Source organism: Oncorhynchus mykiss, chromosome 23 (assembly GCF_057628025.1).
Source record: "Oncorhynchus mykiss isolate SJ-2025 chromosome 23, ASM5762802v1, whole genome shotgun sequence".
NCBI lineage: Eukaryota > Metazoa > Chordata > Actinopteri > Salmoniformes > Salmonidae > Oncorhynchus > Oncorhynchus mykiss.
The window spans coordinates 26,333,970-26,348,106 of record NC_143044.1 but is presented as its reverse complement, the minus strand read 5'-3'; the positions used below and the strand labels follow the sequence as shown (position 1 = coordinate 26,348,106).

Sequence of the window (14,137 nt, the reverse complement as noted above, 5' to 3'; positions counted from 1 at the left end):
TGCTTGCATGCATTACTTTCCTGTGTGTGTGCACGTGAATGCATGAATGTGTGTGGGTGAGTTTCAATGCCCCCCATTCACTGTGAGTGTGTAAACACCTCTGTGTGTGAGCCGTGCTACCTATCAAGTTCTAAAACAAGTTTCTACGAGAGGTGTCACTCTGACACCCTGCCCCATGTTTTAGTGGTGAGGTCACTAGGCTACCAGACATGGGGACCTACTGTTGTCATTCTGAAACACACACACATACACACACCCTATTATTCTGTGTTACCAGGCACTACCACAGCATAGAGGTGTTCACTCACTATGACCTGTTGACTCTGAATGGAACCAGAATAGCTGAGGGACACAAGGCCAGCTTCTGTCTGGAGGATACATACTGCCCTGAAGGTAATAACACCATGTTATTAACATGGATGCCACAGCAATGTCACATGCTATTAACATTTATAACAGCCATTTATTTTAAATAACTTGGCTTCATATGCTGTCCATGACCTGAATTATTCCTGGACCATGGTTAATCTGTTTTAATTTTATTTATTTGAGTCACTGAAACTGGCTCCAAAAACCTCAAGTTGAAGAGTAAAGTCAATGTTCTGGTCTGTGTGTCAGGTCTGCATAAGCGTTTCTCCTGCTACAACATGGGCGACCAGGGCATCTCAGTGGGTTGCTGGGATACGTATCGCCACGACATCGACTGTCAGTGGATTGACATCACCGATGTCAAGCCTGGAGACTACATCTTCCAGGTACAGACACACACACACACACACACACACACACACACACACACACACGCACAAAGGTGCTGACTATCTCATTGGTTCCTTTGTACCGCGCAATTTTTTTTTGTAAGTATGTTGAAGTATGACATGTTTGTGACTGACCCTCCTCTGTGATATGTGATAACATGAGAGACAGCTATGTTGTATTACCCCCCCCCCCCCCCCACACACACACACACTCCCTTTTTGTCATGACCCTGTCTCATGTTCATCAGCAGTCCTTGTGGGCGTCACCTCAGGATACATCAAATACTCCAACTCCCACCAGCCACCACTTCTGTCTCAGACTACTAATCCCAGTATGCCATCCCAGGGGCCAATTAGGCTCTCGATTCTTTTTATATCTCAGCCATGGGAAAGCCATGGGTAACAGTCAACATTGCTACAGTGAAACACTCTATCTGTTAATGAGGGTTATGGTGAGACTAGCTTTAGCTCCCCCAGTAAAACTCACTGATATCTGTTATCTAATGAGAGAGGGGTTACAGGGAAACTAGCACCCCCGTAAGTACTGGTACTACCTAATTAATCCCTGCTAATGAGAGGGGGGTTGTGGTAAAAATTTGTTCCCTAAAGACTGTGCTACCTAAGCCATGGGAGTCAGTTGAGAGGTTACAGTGAAGACGGTTCCCTGTTTCATCACACACTCTCTAAGTGTCACAGCCTGTTTTATTTAATCACCCTGCATGTCTCTGTGATAGAAGTACACACACACATGTTCACGGACACACACACATGGACATATGTATTTTAGGCATGTAGAGCAGGGCATAATTACAGGTGGTGGCCCTGCCACAGCTATGAGGAGAAAAGGAGGAGAAGAAGAGAGTATAGAAGAAGAGAGGATGAGAAGAAGCGAGGATGAGAAGAGGAGAGGATAGAAGAAGAGGATAGAAGTAGAAAGGATGAGAAGAGAGGATAGAAGAAGAGAGGAGGAGAAGAAGAGAGGATAGAAGAAGAGAGGATAGAAGAAGAGAGGATAGGATAGAAGAAGAGAGGATAGAAGAAGAGAGGATAGAAGAGAGTATGAGAAGAGAGGATAGAAGAAGAGAGGATAGGATAGAAGAAGAGAGGTTAGAAGAGAGTATGAGAAGAGAGGTTAGAAGTAGAGAGGATAGGATAGAAGGAGAGGTTAGAAGAAGAGAGGATAGGATAGAAGAAGAGAGGATAGAAGAAGAGAGGATAGAAGAGAGTATGAGAAGTGAGGATAGAAGAAGAGAGGATAGGATAGAAGAAGAGAGGTTAGAAGAGAGTATGAGAAGAGAGGACAGAAGTAGAGAGGACAGGATAGAAGGAGAGTTAGAAGAGAATATGAGAAGAGAGGATAGAAGAAGAGAGGAAGAAGAGAGGATAGAAGAAGAGAGGATGAGAAGAAGAGAGGATGAGAAGAAGAGAGGATGAGAAGAAGAGAGGATGAGAACAGGAGAGGACGAGGAGAGTGCTTGGGAGACTAGGAGGAAGAGGAGGACAGGGGTGAGTGATAAAGATGGGCAATTCCTATAGTAACAGAGTGACACTGAGTCTCCGATTTTTCACGTTAAAATGTATGTCAAACAAAAAACGATAATTGTACAGTTAAACAAACCATACAACGTTTTCCACAGAAAATTTTACAAAAAGGAATTTACTTGAAGAACAGTGTAGATGCAAAGTTGGGGAACAGAATGTCGGCATAAACAGCACAAACTTGTTTTTCAAGTGCATTTATTTTTGTAAAATGATAGAGGAAATTGTTAAAAGTAGTCTTTGTGCAGTTGTATGGTTTGTTTAACTTTGTAATCATTGGTTGTGGCTTGACATACATTTGAAAAATCTGAGTCTCAGTGTCACTCTGTTACCTTACCGTGAAATTGCCCAGATGCATGTAACTAATGTATAGTTTTGACAAAGGAAGCCCCTGTTATACAATCTCCATTATTCAAACTTCAGGGCCTATTCAGTGGGGTGCACCATTCAGCGCCTGTAATTGAACCCACAAATGCTAATGCTCCACATATTCAACTAGTCTAAAGAAGGCCAGTTTTATTGCTTCTTTAATCAGCAGAAAATATTTCAGCTGTGCTAACATACAGTTGAAGTCGGAAGTTTACATACACCAAGGTTTGAGTCATTAAAACTCGTTTTTTTAACCACTCCACATATTTCTTGTTAACAAACTATAGTTTTGGCAAGTCGGTTAGGACATCTACTTTGTGCATAACACAAGTCATTTTTCCAACAATTGTTTACAGACAGATTATTTCACTGTATCACAATTCGTGGGTCAGAAGTTTACATACACTAAGTTGACTGTGCCTTTAATTAAACAGCTTGGAAAATTCCAGGAAATTATGTAATGGCTTTAGAAGCTTCTAAGAGGCTAATTGGCATCAGTTGAAGGAGGTGTACCTGTGGATGTATTTCAAGCATCCAGCGACACTGCTATCTACATTTGAGAGAGGTGGACATTTAATAAAGATCTAGAAGCTCTGTCCTTGAACCACGCAGGGTTAGAAATAGTTCCGTTAGAACCCCCCCCACCACCACCACCATTAGAAACAGTTCATTTCCCCCCATACAATTCCGTCGCTGTTCTTACAGGCCTTTTCTCACTCTGTTACACATTCCGATGGCCCAAGCCAACCGGCTACAGATGACCAAGTCCAACACTAATTTCAACAGAGGCTAGGTTTTGTGCATTCACAAACTTGAACAAGTTCTTCTGGCGTTTTTTTGTTGGTGAAGTTTAGAGTTGCTTTCCTGTGTTACTGGCTGCATCCTGTATTTAAAGTGGGTGTAGTAGGTTTACATAGTGGCTATAAGGGAAAATGGGCCCTCAGTATTATCACCGTGTGTTTGTGTGTGTGTGTGTGTGTGTGTTTTAGCCTGCCTGCCTGTGTTTTCCTGCATTCGCACGCATGTGTGTGTGTGCGCGCGAGTGTGTGCGCGCCGGAGTGTGTGGGCTTACAGAAGAGAATGGCTATGTCAGCAGCTGTGAAAGTAGACTGTTAGACTGGTGAATAACAGCCTATTAGAACATGGTAAAGCTCGGAATAGCACCTATTACAGAAACGTATACAGTCATGGTAATGCACTCTGTAACTACTGCACCTTTTTAACCTCCAACTAAATGACTCCTTTAATTCATGTCCTCAACTCAACTTAAAGGTGTTCTTTAAGTTAAGAGCCAAGAGTAATTTTAGCCGATGTAGTCGACTGCATAGGCGATGTTTGAGGCTTTTATTGTGATCGATTTTGATTTTAACATGAAAAATGTAAACAGAATGACATTACAATGAACAGCACAGAAAAGTGGAAGCAAACAGGTTGATGCTTCCTCTGACAGATTCTTCAGTTATAACTCAAATAGTGAGACTCAGTTGGGCATATGGAATGGTCATACTTTAGTCCTGTGACGAACCATACAACTCTCAGCATGTACACCCAATGGGTGAAAATATGTTTGTTACTCAACATTTATGCTAAACTTACAACCTTGCATACAGTAGTCAAAACTATTGATGAGTTTTCCTCAGGCTGCTATTGAAGCAGTGTCTTCCAGCATTTATTTTATGTTTCTCAGAATGGGACAAACAATGGTTTTATTATAGTGTCTTGACATTATACATCTTTACAACTTGATTGCTACTCAAAGAGCAAATGGGGATCTCATCCATCCGTCCCTCTATATGGAGAGAAAAGTCCTGTATTTATTTCTCCTATTGAAATATGGAAAAGCCATCCCACTGTTTTATGGAAAGGAATAAGACTAACTATAAAAACAATACCAACCATGACTGACTTTTAATGACAGAGAACATCTAACAATTTTACATCCAACTAATCTTTATTTCAGATGTCTCTTTCAGTCCGGTGGATGCTAGCGCACTCTGCACATATTATTACTCTATGGGTGTGACCCAAATGATACCCTAGTTGCCATATCATGCACAACTTTTGACCAGAGCCCTATAGGCTCTGGTCAAAAGTACTGCACTACATAGGGAATATGGTGCTATCTGGGATGCAAGCTATTACTCCTCTCTCTTCCACGCCACGGGTCTGGTACGGCTGGGAGACTTGAGGGGTAAGAATGAAATGAAATTGTAACACCTGCCAACTATGGTTACCTTAAATGGCAGTTTCTGTTAAATGAGAGGGTGACACCTCAACCTTATGAAGACACACAGGTTTGTGACAGGCCACCTATTTAGCTGGGTCATGACCAATGCAATGGACCAGGCAACACTTGATCAATAATATATATTTTTAATTACAATATTCTTCAGTTAGAAGATTACAAACCAACTGGCAATTTCTTTCTGTTTACCAATATAGATAGCAATCAATACATACCTGGATGGTGGCTTGCACACTAATCCAAACAATTAGAATACCTAGGACTACAATCGCGCTACTGACACTTTAAGAGCAAATAAATGACATTGTACATCATTTCATCATCATAACAAATACCTGGTGAAGATACCATCACCGCAAGCATATGGGAGCACGGGGAGTGGCGCTTGGATCGAGAACTTCAACAACCTTGAACGCAGGGCAGACTATGTTAGGATGGACGCCACTAGGAGCTAGCTCCAACCAGGCCCTGCAGCTTAGACCTTTGTAGTTTGCACTGACAGCTTGCATCTTGTACTCCACGTGCACCGCAGGTTATAAAGGAGGCAGAGGGCGTGAACTACAGTAGTTTAGGGGAAGCCCCAATCACAGGAGGAGGGTGGTTAAAAAACTTCATACAATTAAGCACAGAAGATCTCCAAGTCACAGCAAATGCATGCACTCAATTAAGGGCAATCAGCAATACGTTTTGATCAATCATTGGTGAAACCACACATAGATCAGTGAACATTTTGTTAAATAGGGAAGCTAAAGTCCACCCTTTGACAAAATAATAAACTCCTCTTCTAATAAAGCAGTGTGGTAAGAATTGAGTTAGTGGCTGCAAGTCAGGAGATCAGACAACCATAATTCTCTTACATTGTAATAACTTTGTCATTACTCTCTGGCTCTGGTCCATTACAGGGCTCAAGTATAGTCAACTACTGATACGTGCACAAAGAACAAGTACAATCTCTATTTGAGTACAGTAAAGTTAATCAGTCCCATTTCAAATATGTGTTTTTTGTTCTGCCTGCTCTGGTTTAGTGCACTCAGTCCATTGACATTGCATACAGACTATACTAATAGCTATATCCTCTGTCTTTGTCATATTGCAGGTGGAAGTTAACCCTTCGTTAGACATGGCTGAATCGGACTTCCAGAACAACGTGATGAGATGTCGATGCAAATACGACGGACACAGAGCATACATGTATGGATGTCACGCAGGTATGGGAAGTTATTTCACTCTTGTTAACACACATTCACACTCTTGTTTTCTATCCCTGTCTTTCTCTCTCTCTGTCTCTCTTCCTCAATCTCTCTCTCTCCTTCTCGCTCGTTCGCTCTCTAACTGTATGTTGTTTCTTCTACCAGGTGATGCGTACAGTGCAGAGATTGAGGACCTGTTCGAGCACCAACGGCAGATCTCCAATAACTTTGTCTAGGCCCATTCAGGGCCCAGCGTTGGCACAGTCTGGTGCCCAGCGAAGAGGGCTCAGAGCTCGGAACATAGACTTCTCAGGGTGGCCTGGGGTCTGGTGGGTCCAGGGACTCCTGCCCCACAACACTAGAGGACTCACGGAATTGCACCTGTCCACCGCCCTGACCTGCTGTTGGCTACACTACCCAAAATACACCACAACCAGGAGAAGACCATCACCCTTACCACACCCAACAGTCAATAGCAACTGAGAGCAGGACAGGTGTCACCAAGGCAACCAAATGAGTTCAGTTAACAATGGATAATTAAAATGGTATGATTTCAATCAACTGTTAGGTCATTTGTTAGTTTTTTGAATGTGGATTACTAGTAATTTAGCTACTCAAAGTTTGTATGAATTAATTCTGATTAAGATTAAATTGTTATTGTCTGTCCATGATTTAAAATGACTAACATGTCAAATCAAATGTATTTATATTGCCCTTCTTACATCCGCTGATATCTCAAAGTGCTGTACAGAAACCCAGCTGTACAGAAATCCAGCCTAAAACCCCAAACATATGCTTGGTCCCGTATACCCGCGTCCCAGGAAAGGGGAAAGAATGACTGAAAAGAGTTCTGCGTTATCTGTTTGACTGTTGGTCTGTCTGGACAAATGTCTCCTACATCTACATTATCACAATATTGGTACTGTTTAACCAAATCACAACCTTCCTGTAGACTTTGATGTCCGTAGCTCTACAGTGGACCTCAAGGCCCGGGTTTGAATACATAGTTGTGTATGAACCGTTTATCTTAGTTTTTACAATTTAATTAGCTGTTTTATTATTGTGCAGATAGTCATATTCTGATGTGTTAACCATTTTTTCTCAAAATACTGTAACTACAGTAGAACTGATACACAAAATGAAATAGTGTTGAGTTAGTAAACATTTCTCTCTTCTGTTTTTAAATTACTATTACATGAAGGCCTTCAAGTTGGCTTTTGTGATTTTATCTTGATACCAGCCAAGAAAATGTAACTTGATGTAGTTTACTTTATTCTTTACTGTGTTAACTGAATTTCAATGCTTTTGGTGCAAATCTTTTCATAATATGTAATGCTGCAGGTTAAATTATTTAAGGCTAACGCTTGCATACTTTTTATATTGATTAAACATATAAAACAAACACATTTTCACCCAATAAGTCACTATCTAGGTTATACACTAGAAAAAAGGGTCTACCTAGAACCGATGGTTCTTTGGCTGTCCCTGTAGCTCGGAGAACTGTTTTTGGTTCTAGATAGAACTCTTTTTGGTTCCAGGAAAAAAAAATGTTGGGTTCCAGGTAGAAAATATTTTCTTAGAGTGTAACTTCAAAGGGTTGTATCATCTTAACTTTTCCTATTCCTTTCACCAAATGTCAAACTGAGAGACAGCTTTGTGCCAACCATCTCGGTGCACTTTCCTCTTTTCCTTTACATGGCCTTTCCAGTGTGAGTGAAAGCAGGTTTGGCGGTAAACCCACAGTTCTGTGGCAGCCAGGTAGGCAGTGTATAAAAAGCCTTTAATTAGCTGTATTTGGGTTAGAGTTAGGGTAAGCATGGGGCGTACACAAGAGAAACACTGCAACTGTGAACTCTACTGTCACCATCTATAGGCCTGGGTAGGATAGACAGACTAGAGAGGGAGAGAGGGGGAAGGGAAGGGAAAGAGAGAGGGTGGGGGTAGAGAGGTAACAGAAAAAGGTTGACAGAGAGGACCAGAGAGAAACAGACTGATAGAGATAGAGAACACTGCCTTTGAATGGGCAGAAAGCACAGGAGGTTGGCTGCACCTTAGTTGGGGAGAACGGGCTCGTGGTAATGACTGGAGCGGAATCTGTGGTGTATAAAATACATCAACCACATGGTTTCCAGGTGTTTGATGCCATTCCATTTGCTCTGTTCCGGCCATTATTGTGAGCTGTTCTCCCCTCAGCAGCCTCCACTAGCAGAGAGAGATCAAAGAGAAAGAAAGAAAAGGAAAGAGGAGAAGCCTTGACGTGGGCAACACAACAGATTTTACTACCAGTGAAAATCCACCATGGCCACTACTGCAGAAACCGCATAACTGGCATACTGAGCTCCTAAAGAGAACAACATGTTTGTCTGAGAGCAAAATAAACTGCTGGATTCAAACAGTCAACAGCTGCTGCTGGTGCTGCTGTTGGGAACTGATACAAGCTAAAAGCAGATTAGAAGTTGAACCTTGCTTCATCCCTGCAGTATTTCAAATATACTGTATCTATCCATTTCCCAGTTGAATCAGTATCGGTGGAATGTTCGATTTTCTATACAATGTCTCCATTTTGAGTCATCCATGTTTGTGGCATGTATGCCATAGCTGACTGGTAGATGGATCTGTTTGTGTTTTATCCTTATCTTTTGTCTTTTACATGAGTTGGCTAAAATGGAAACAAATCTGGCTCAAAGCTAGTATGCAGACCTTCCCCTGTGCTCTTAAAAGACTGACAGGACACTAGAATGTGGCGTGGTCGGCTGTAAACACTAGAGTTCCTTAAAACCCCCTAGAGTCTATTGACGCACCAATCTATATAGAAATCTGTCAGTTTATGCTAGATTAATTAATCAGTTCTTCTTTGCATGGGCTGCATCTCAATCCGCCTATGTTGCACTTCCCGCATCTGCGGTGGAAAGTGACAGAGCTACAGTGCTGTTTGTCAGACCACGAGACATCCCGAAAATCTGTCTTCTCACAAAAACCTCTGTAGCATCCGAACGGTTTGGCCTAAAAACGCCTATAGAAAGTGGAGACTCACAAACACGATTGTGTTCTCCGTTTTGTTCTACGATCCCCACAAGTGTCACAGGACTTATCTAAAGGCAACCCATACAAACGCATGGTAGTATGGAGGTAGTTTAAAACCAACAAAAATAAGGTGTTAAATATGTGTCAATTAAATGCAAATATTTCCTGAGCTTTCATATCTCCTTTTCCTTATGATTTATTGATTGTCTGTTTCTTGCCATTTTTGAATGTGTTAGTCAATGCGTTTCTATGGGCTATGGTAGTAAAGGCCAAATTCAATATTTTTGATACCTAAATGGGTCCTAAAATTCAAAATCAAATAGCTAAATGATCCATGGTATGACCTTCTTAAAACAATTCCATATGTCAGCTTAGAACCCCCCCCCCCCCCCACCCCCCCAACAGCTTAGACTTTGAATAGTTTTTTTAATGAATATCTTTAGCAGATCTCTTTGGGTTCCCTGCCCACTCAATACACATTTCATGGGCTTTAGTTATTGCCGTCTTGTCTTCATCAACTTTTATATCACAAAACACCTCCATGTTATTATGAAACAGTATTAAGTTAACCCACATCCCCCCCCCCCCCCCCCCACACACACACACACACACTTTTTAATCAATAAAAGCTGTAGATTAAATCATACTAAATACAGTTTAGAGGTGTCTCTACAGGGGTATTTAATCATGTCAAAAAACATTTTATAACTTAATATTTGTGTTTTTTAATTGTATTGTGCTTGTGTACAGTTGCTATTGACATAATAACATAGTCTATTATATGTGTTGTTATTTAATTTTTGTATTATGTTCCATAACTTTAATAATAACAGTTTTGGATTCTTATCCATCACATCTACATCATATATTTTACTGTATGTACGCATATCCATGCTGTTGGAATATCTAGCGTTGGGATATCTATAATGCTACATGGCCAGTTTGCCAACTGGTTGTCATATGTGATAATGTTTTGAAACGGTATGCAGTGTAAGCTGAATGTGTGAGCTAGGGTGCTTATTTAATATTCATATAGAAAGCTTGTGCTCTCAGAGACTCAAATAACTCCCAAAACCAAATCTTTGATTCATGTGTGACCAAAGTATTCTTTCATGAAATAAATTATCAATTCTTATGTCAAATGGTTTCACATTTAAGATTTGTTTCATGTTAATCCCTTTGCTAAAGTGATTTATTTTGAGTATTTGATGATGTTGTTATGCATAATTGGTGTATGGAAATGGACTTTGTGACATTTTGCCAATGGAATAGTTGGGATAGCTGTGGTTAAGTACTGGCTAGAGGGCTTGGCTGCATAGATGAGTTACAGCACAAATATCACTACATTCATTACTGTGAATCAATAAAAACCATCATGATACAAGTTGTCTCCCCTATCTGTTTCTTTCTCCTCATATTACTTCTATTGACTGTATTCTCAGGTCAGGACCATTTCCTGACCCTGTGACATGACTTGGAAAAACTCTGGGCTTTTTTCCCCTCTTCAGATCACATGATTGAGAAAAACTCATGGCCCATTCATGATGAGTTTGCCACAATGCTGTTAAAGTACTTTTTATTTTGGAGAAGGTGCCACAGTGAGTGCAGGCATCTGTCCCATCCCAGCTCAAAAAAATTATTTGAATAGCCAATTGAGGCCACCATTAGTGGAATCAGGTATGTCAGAGCTGGGCTGAAACAAAATCCTGCACACACTACAACCCTTCATGACTGGAGCTGCCCATCCCTGTACTTCACGCTCCGTAACAAAATTATAACGAGTATCGTTTATACTTTTATAAGTGTATGAGTATTGGTAAAAAGCCGATTGTAGATTTACCTTTGGATTGGAGATGCTTAATGTGTGTCTGGAAGGAGAGTTTACAGTCTAGCCAGACACCTAGGTATTTATAGTTTACATATTCTAAGTCAGAACTGTCCAGAGTAGTGATGCTAGTCGGGCGGGCAGGCAGGCAGCGATCGGTTGAAGGGCATGCATTTCATTTTTCTAGCATTCCAGAGCAGTTGGAGGCACACCACAAATGTCTAACAAACTATAGTTTTGGCAAGTTGGTTAGGACATCTACTTTGTGCATGACACAAGTCATTTTCCAACAATTGTTTACAGATAGATTATTTCACTTATAATTAACTGTATCACAATTCCATTGGGTCAGAAGTTTACATACACTAAGTTGACTGTGCCTTTAATTAAACACCTTTGAAAAATCCAGAAATGGATGTCATTGCTAATTTACATCATTTGAGTCAATTGGAGGTGTACCTGTGACTGTATTTCAAGGCCTACTGATAGACTCAGGCCCCTTTGCTTGACATCGGGGAAATCAGCCAAGACCTCAGAAAAAAATTGTAGACCTCCACAAGTCTGGTTCATCCTTGGGAACAATTTTCAAATGCCTGAAGGTACCATGTGTATCTGTACAAACAATTGTACGCATGTATTTACACTATTGGACCACGCAGCTGTCATAACGCTCAGGAAGGAGACACGTACTTTGGTGCGAAAAGTGCAAATCAATCCCAGAACAACAAGGACCTTGTGAAGATGCTGGAGGAAACATGTACAGAAGTACTGTATCTATATACACAGTAAAACAAGTTCTATATTGACAACCTGAAAGACCGCTCAGCAAGGAAGAAGCCACTGCTCCAAAATTGCCATAAAAAAGCAAGACTACGGTTTGTAACTGCACATGGGGACAAAGATTGTTATTTTTGAGAAATGTCCTCTTGTCTGATGAAACAACAATAGAACTGTTTGGTCATAATGACCATCGTTATGTTTGGAGGAAAAAGGGGGAGGCTTGCAAGCCGAAGAACAACTTCTCAAGACATCAGTCAGGAAGTTAAAGCTTGGTCACAAATGGGTCTTCCAAATGGACAATGACCCCAAGCATACTTCCAAAGTCGAGCTATTGGAGTGGCCATCACAAAGCCCTGACCTCAATCCTATGGAAAATTTGTGGGCAGAACTTAAAAAAGCATGTGCGAGTAAGGAGGCCTACAAACCTGACTCAGTTACACCAGCTCTATCAGGAGGAAAGGGCCAAAATTCACCCAAATTATTGTGGAAGCTTGTGGACGGCTACCCAAAATGTTTGACCCAAGTTAAATAATTTAAAGGCAATGCTACCAAATACTAATTGAGTGTATGTAAACTTCTGACCCACTGGGAATGTGATGAAATAAATAAAAACTGAAATAAATAATTCGCTCTACTATTATTCTGACATTGCACATTCTTAAAATAAAGTGGTGATCCTACCTGACCTAATACAGGACATTTTTACTCTGATTAAATGTCAGTCATTGTGAAAAATGTATTTGGCTAAGGTGTATGTAACCTTTCGACTTCAACTGTAGGTCTATAACAGTTTGGGTCTAATGTGTCTCCCGCATTGAAGAGAGAGATGACCACGGCAGTGTTCCGATCTCAGACGATACTAAAGAGAGGGTGAATAGGCTAGTAATGGGTTTGCAACAATTTCGGAGGATTATTTTAGATAGAGAGGGTCTAGGGTTGTCTAGCCCAGATGATTTGTAGGAATCCAGATGTTGCAGTTCTTTCGGGGTTTGTGCAAGTTGCTGTAGGGGGTGCTGAGATGTTGGCCGGGATAGGGGTAGCCAGGTGGAAAACGGATTTAGGGTTGTACCTGGTAGGTTCCTTGATAATTTGTGTGCGATTGAGGGCATCTAGCTTAGATTGTAGTACGACCGGGGTGTTAAGCATATCCCAGAACTGGTTGTCTAGTGCGATCGGAACAGAGAATAAAAGGAGCAGATTCAAGGCATAATGTACAGACGGGTATGGTCAGAAGTGAGTACAGTGGAGGCCTAGGCATTAAGTGACAATGAGAGAGGTTCTGTCTCTAAAGGCACCATTTAAGCCAGGTGTGGTCACCACATGTGTGGGGGGTGGAACATAAGGGATAGCTAAGCCATATTAAGCAGGGTTGGAGGCTCTACAGTGAAATAAGACAAAAATGACTAACCAAAACAGCAATAGACAAGGCATATTGACATTATGGAGAGGCATGTGTAGCCGAGTGATCATAGGGTCCAGTGAGTAGCTAGGCGAGCTGGAGGCACGGCGATTCAGACAACTAGTAGGTCAGGGCAGGCAGCAGGCTCAGGGGGACGTTGCAACGGGAGAGCCTGTTGAAACCTCCTCGGACGGTTATGTCGTAAGACCAGTTGTGATAGATCGGCAGGGCTCCGTGTCAGCAGCAAAGGGTCCAGGCCAATAGGCAGAAGAGGTATTGAAGCACAGGAATTATCTGATGGATTTCTTCGGCTAGCCGGTGCTTGCTTCAGGACAGAGACGTTAGACAGGAGTAGCCACTCGGATAGCAGCTAGCTAGCTGCAAGGATCCGGAGTGAAGGTTCAGAGCTAGTGGTAGGAATCCGGAGATGTGGTAGAGAAAAGCAGTCCGATATGCTCTGGGTAGATATCGCATGGTGCAGACTGGCAGGAGTTGCCTGGGCTGAGGCTGATGCTAACAGTGATGACTGCTAGCAGTGGCTAACTGACTACTAGCTAGTTAGCCTGGCAGCTAGTTAGCTGGCTAGCTTCTGAAGGGGGTTCCGGTTCAAAAGTGTAAAAATAGCAGATCCATACCACGTTGGGTGAGGCGGGTTGCAGGAGAGTATGTTCAGTCCGTAGATGGAAAATGAGATTAACAATAATAAAAATATATGCAAAGAAAAACTATATGTACAAGGGAAGGGACAAGACAATCAAAACAAAAAACAAAACAGTGTCCCACTGCTACGCCGTCTTGGATCCGAAATCATATGCAAATACTCAGCACAGATCATTCCTGTGGGGAAGTGAGAAAATCCCCCAAAATATTTCTGTAACTAAAGTACACACAGCCCTTCAGAAACGAATGGTCGAATTCAAGAATTCCAAACTGTGATATGGGAGGGGTGGGTTGAAAGCACCCAAAAGTTCAAAAATGTTTTATTAAAAATGAAAGCTTGATTTGATA

At 41.5% G+C, this 14,137-nt stretch overlaps 1 protein-coding gene across 1 annotated transcript in view; it reads left to right on the top strand.

The window, feature by feature from the left end:
• Positions 1-8,337, top strand: part of loxl4 (lysyl oxidase-like 4) — a 60,388-nt gene extending 52,051 nt beyond the window's left edge. Inside the window, exons 12-15 of the mRNA XM_021580870.3 lie at positions 278-393; positions 619-755; positions 6,008-6,119; positions 6,267-8,337. Of these exons, the coding sequence (XP_021436545.3) occupies positions 278-393; positions 619-755; positions 6,008-6,119; positions 6,267-6,337 (436 nt within the window). The 3' untranslated portion in view covers positions 6,338-8,337. The remainder of the gene's footprint in view (positions 1-277; positions 394-618; positions 756-6,007; positions 6,120-6,266) is intronic.
• The last annotated feature ends 5,800 nt before the right edge of the window (positions 8,338-14,137 follow it).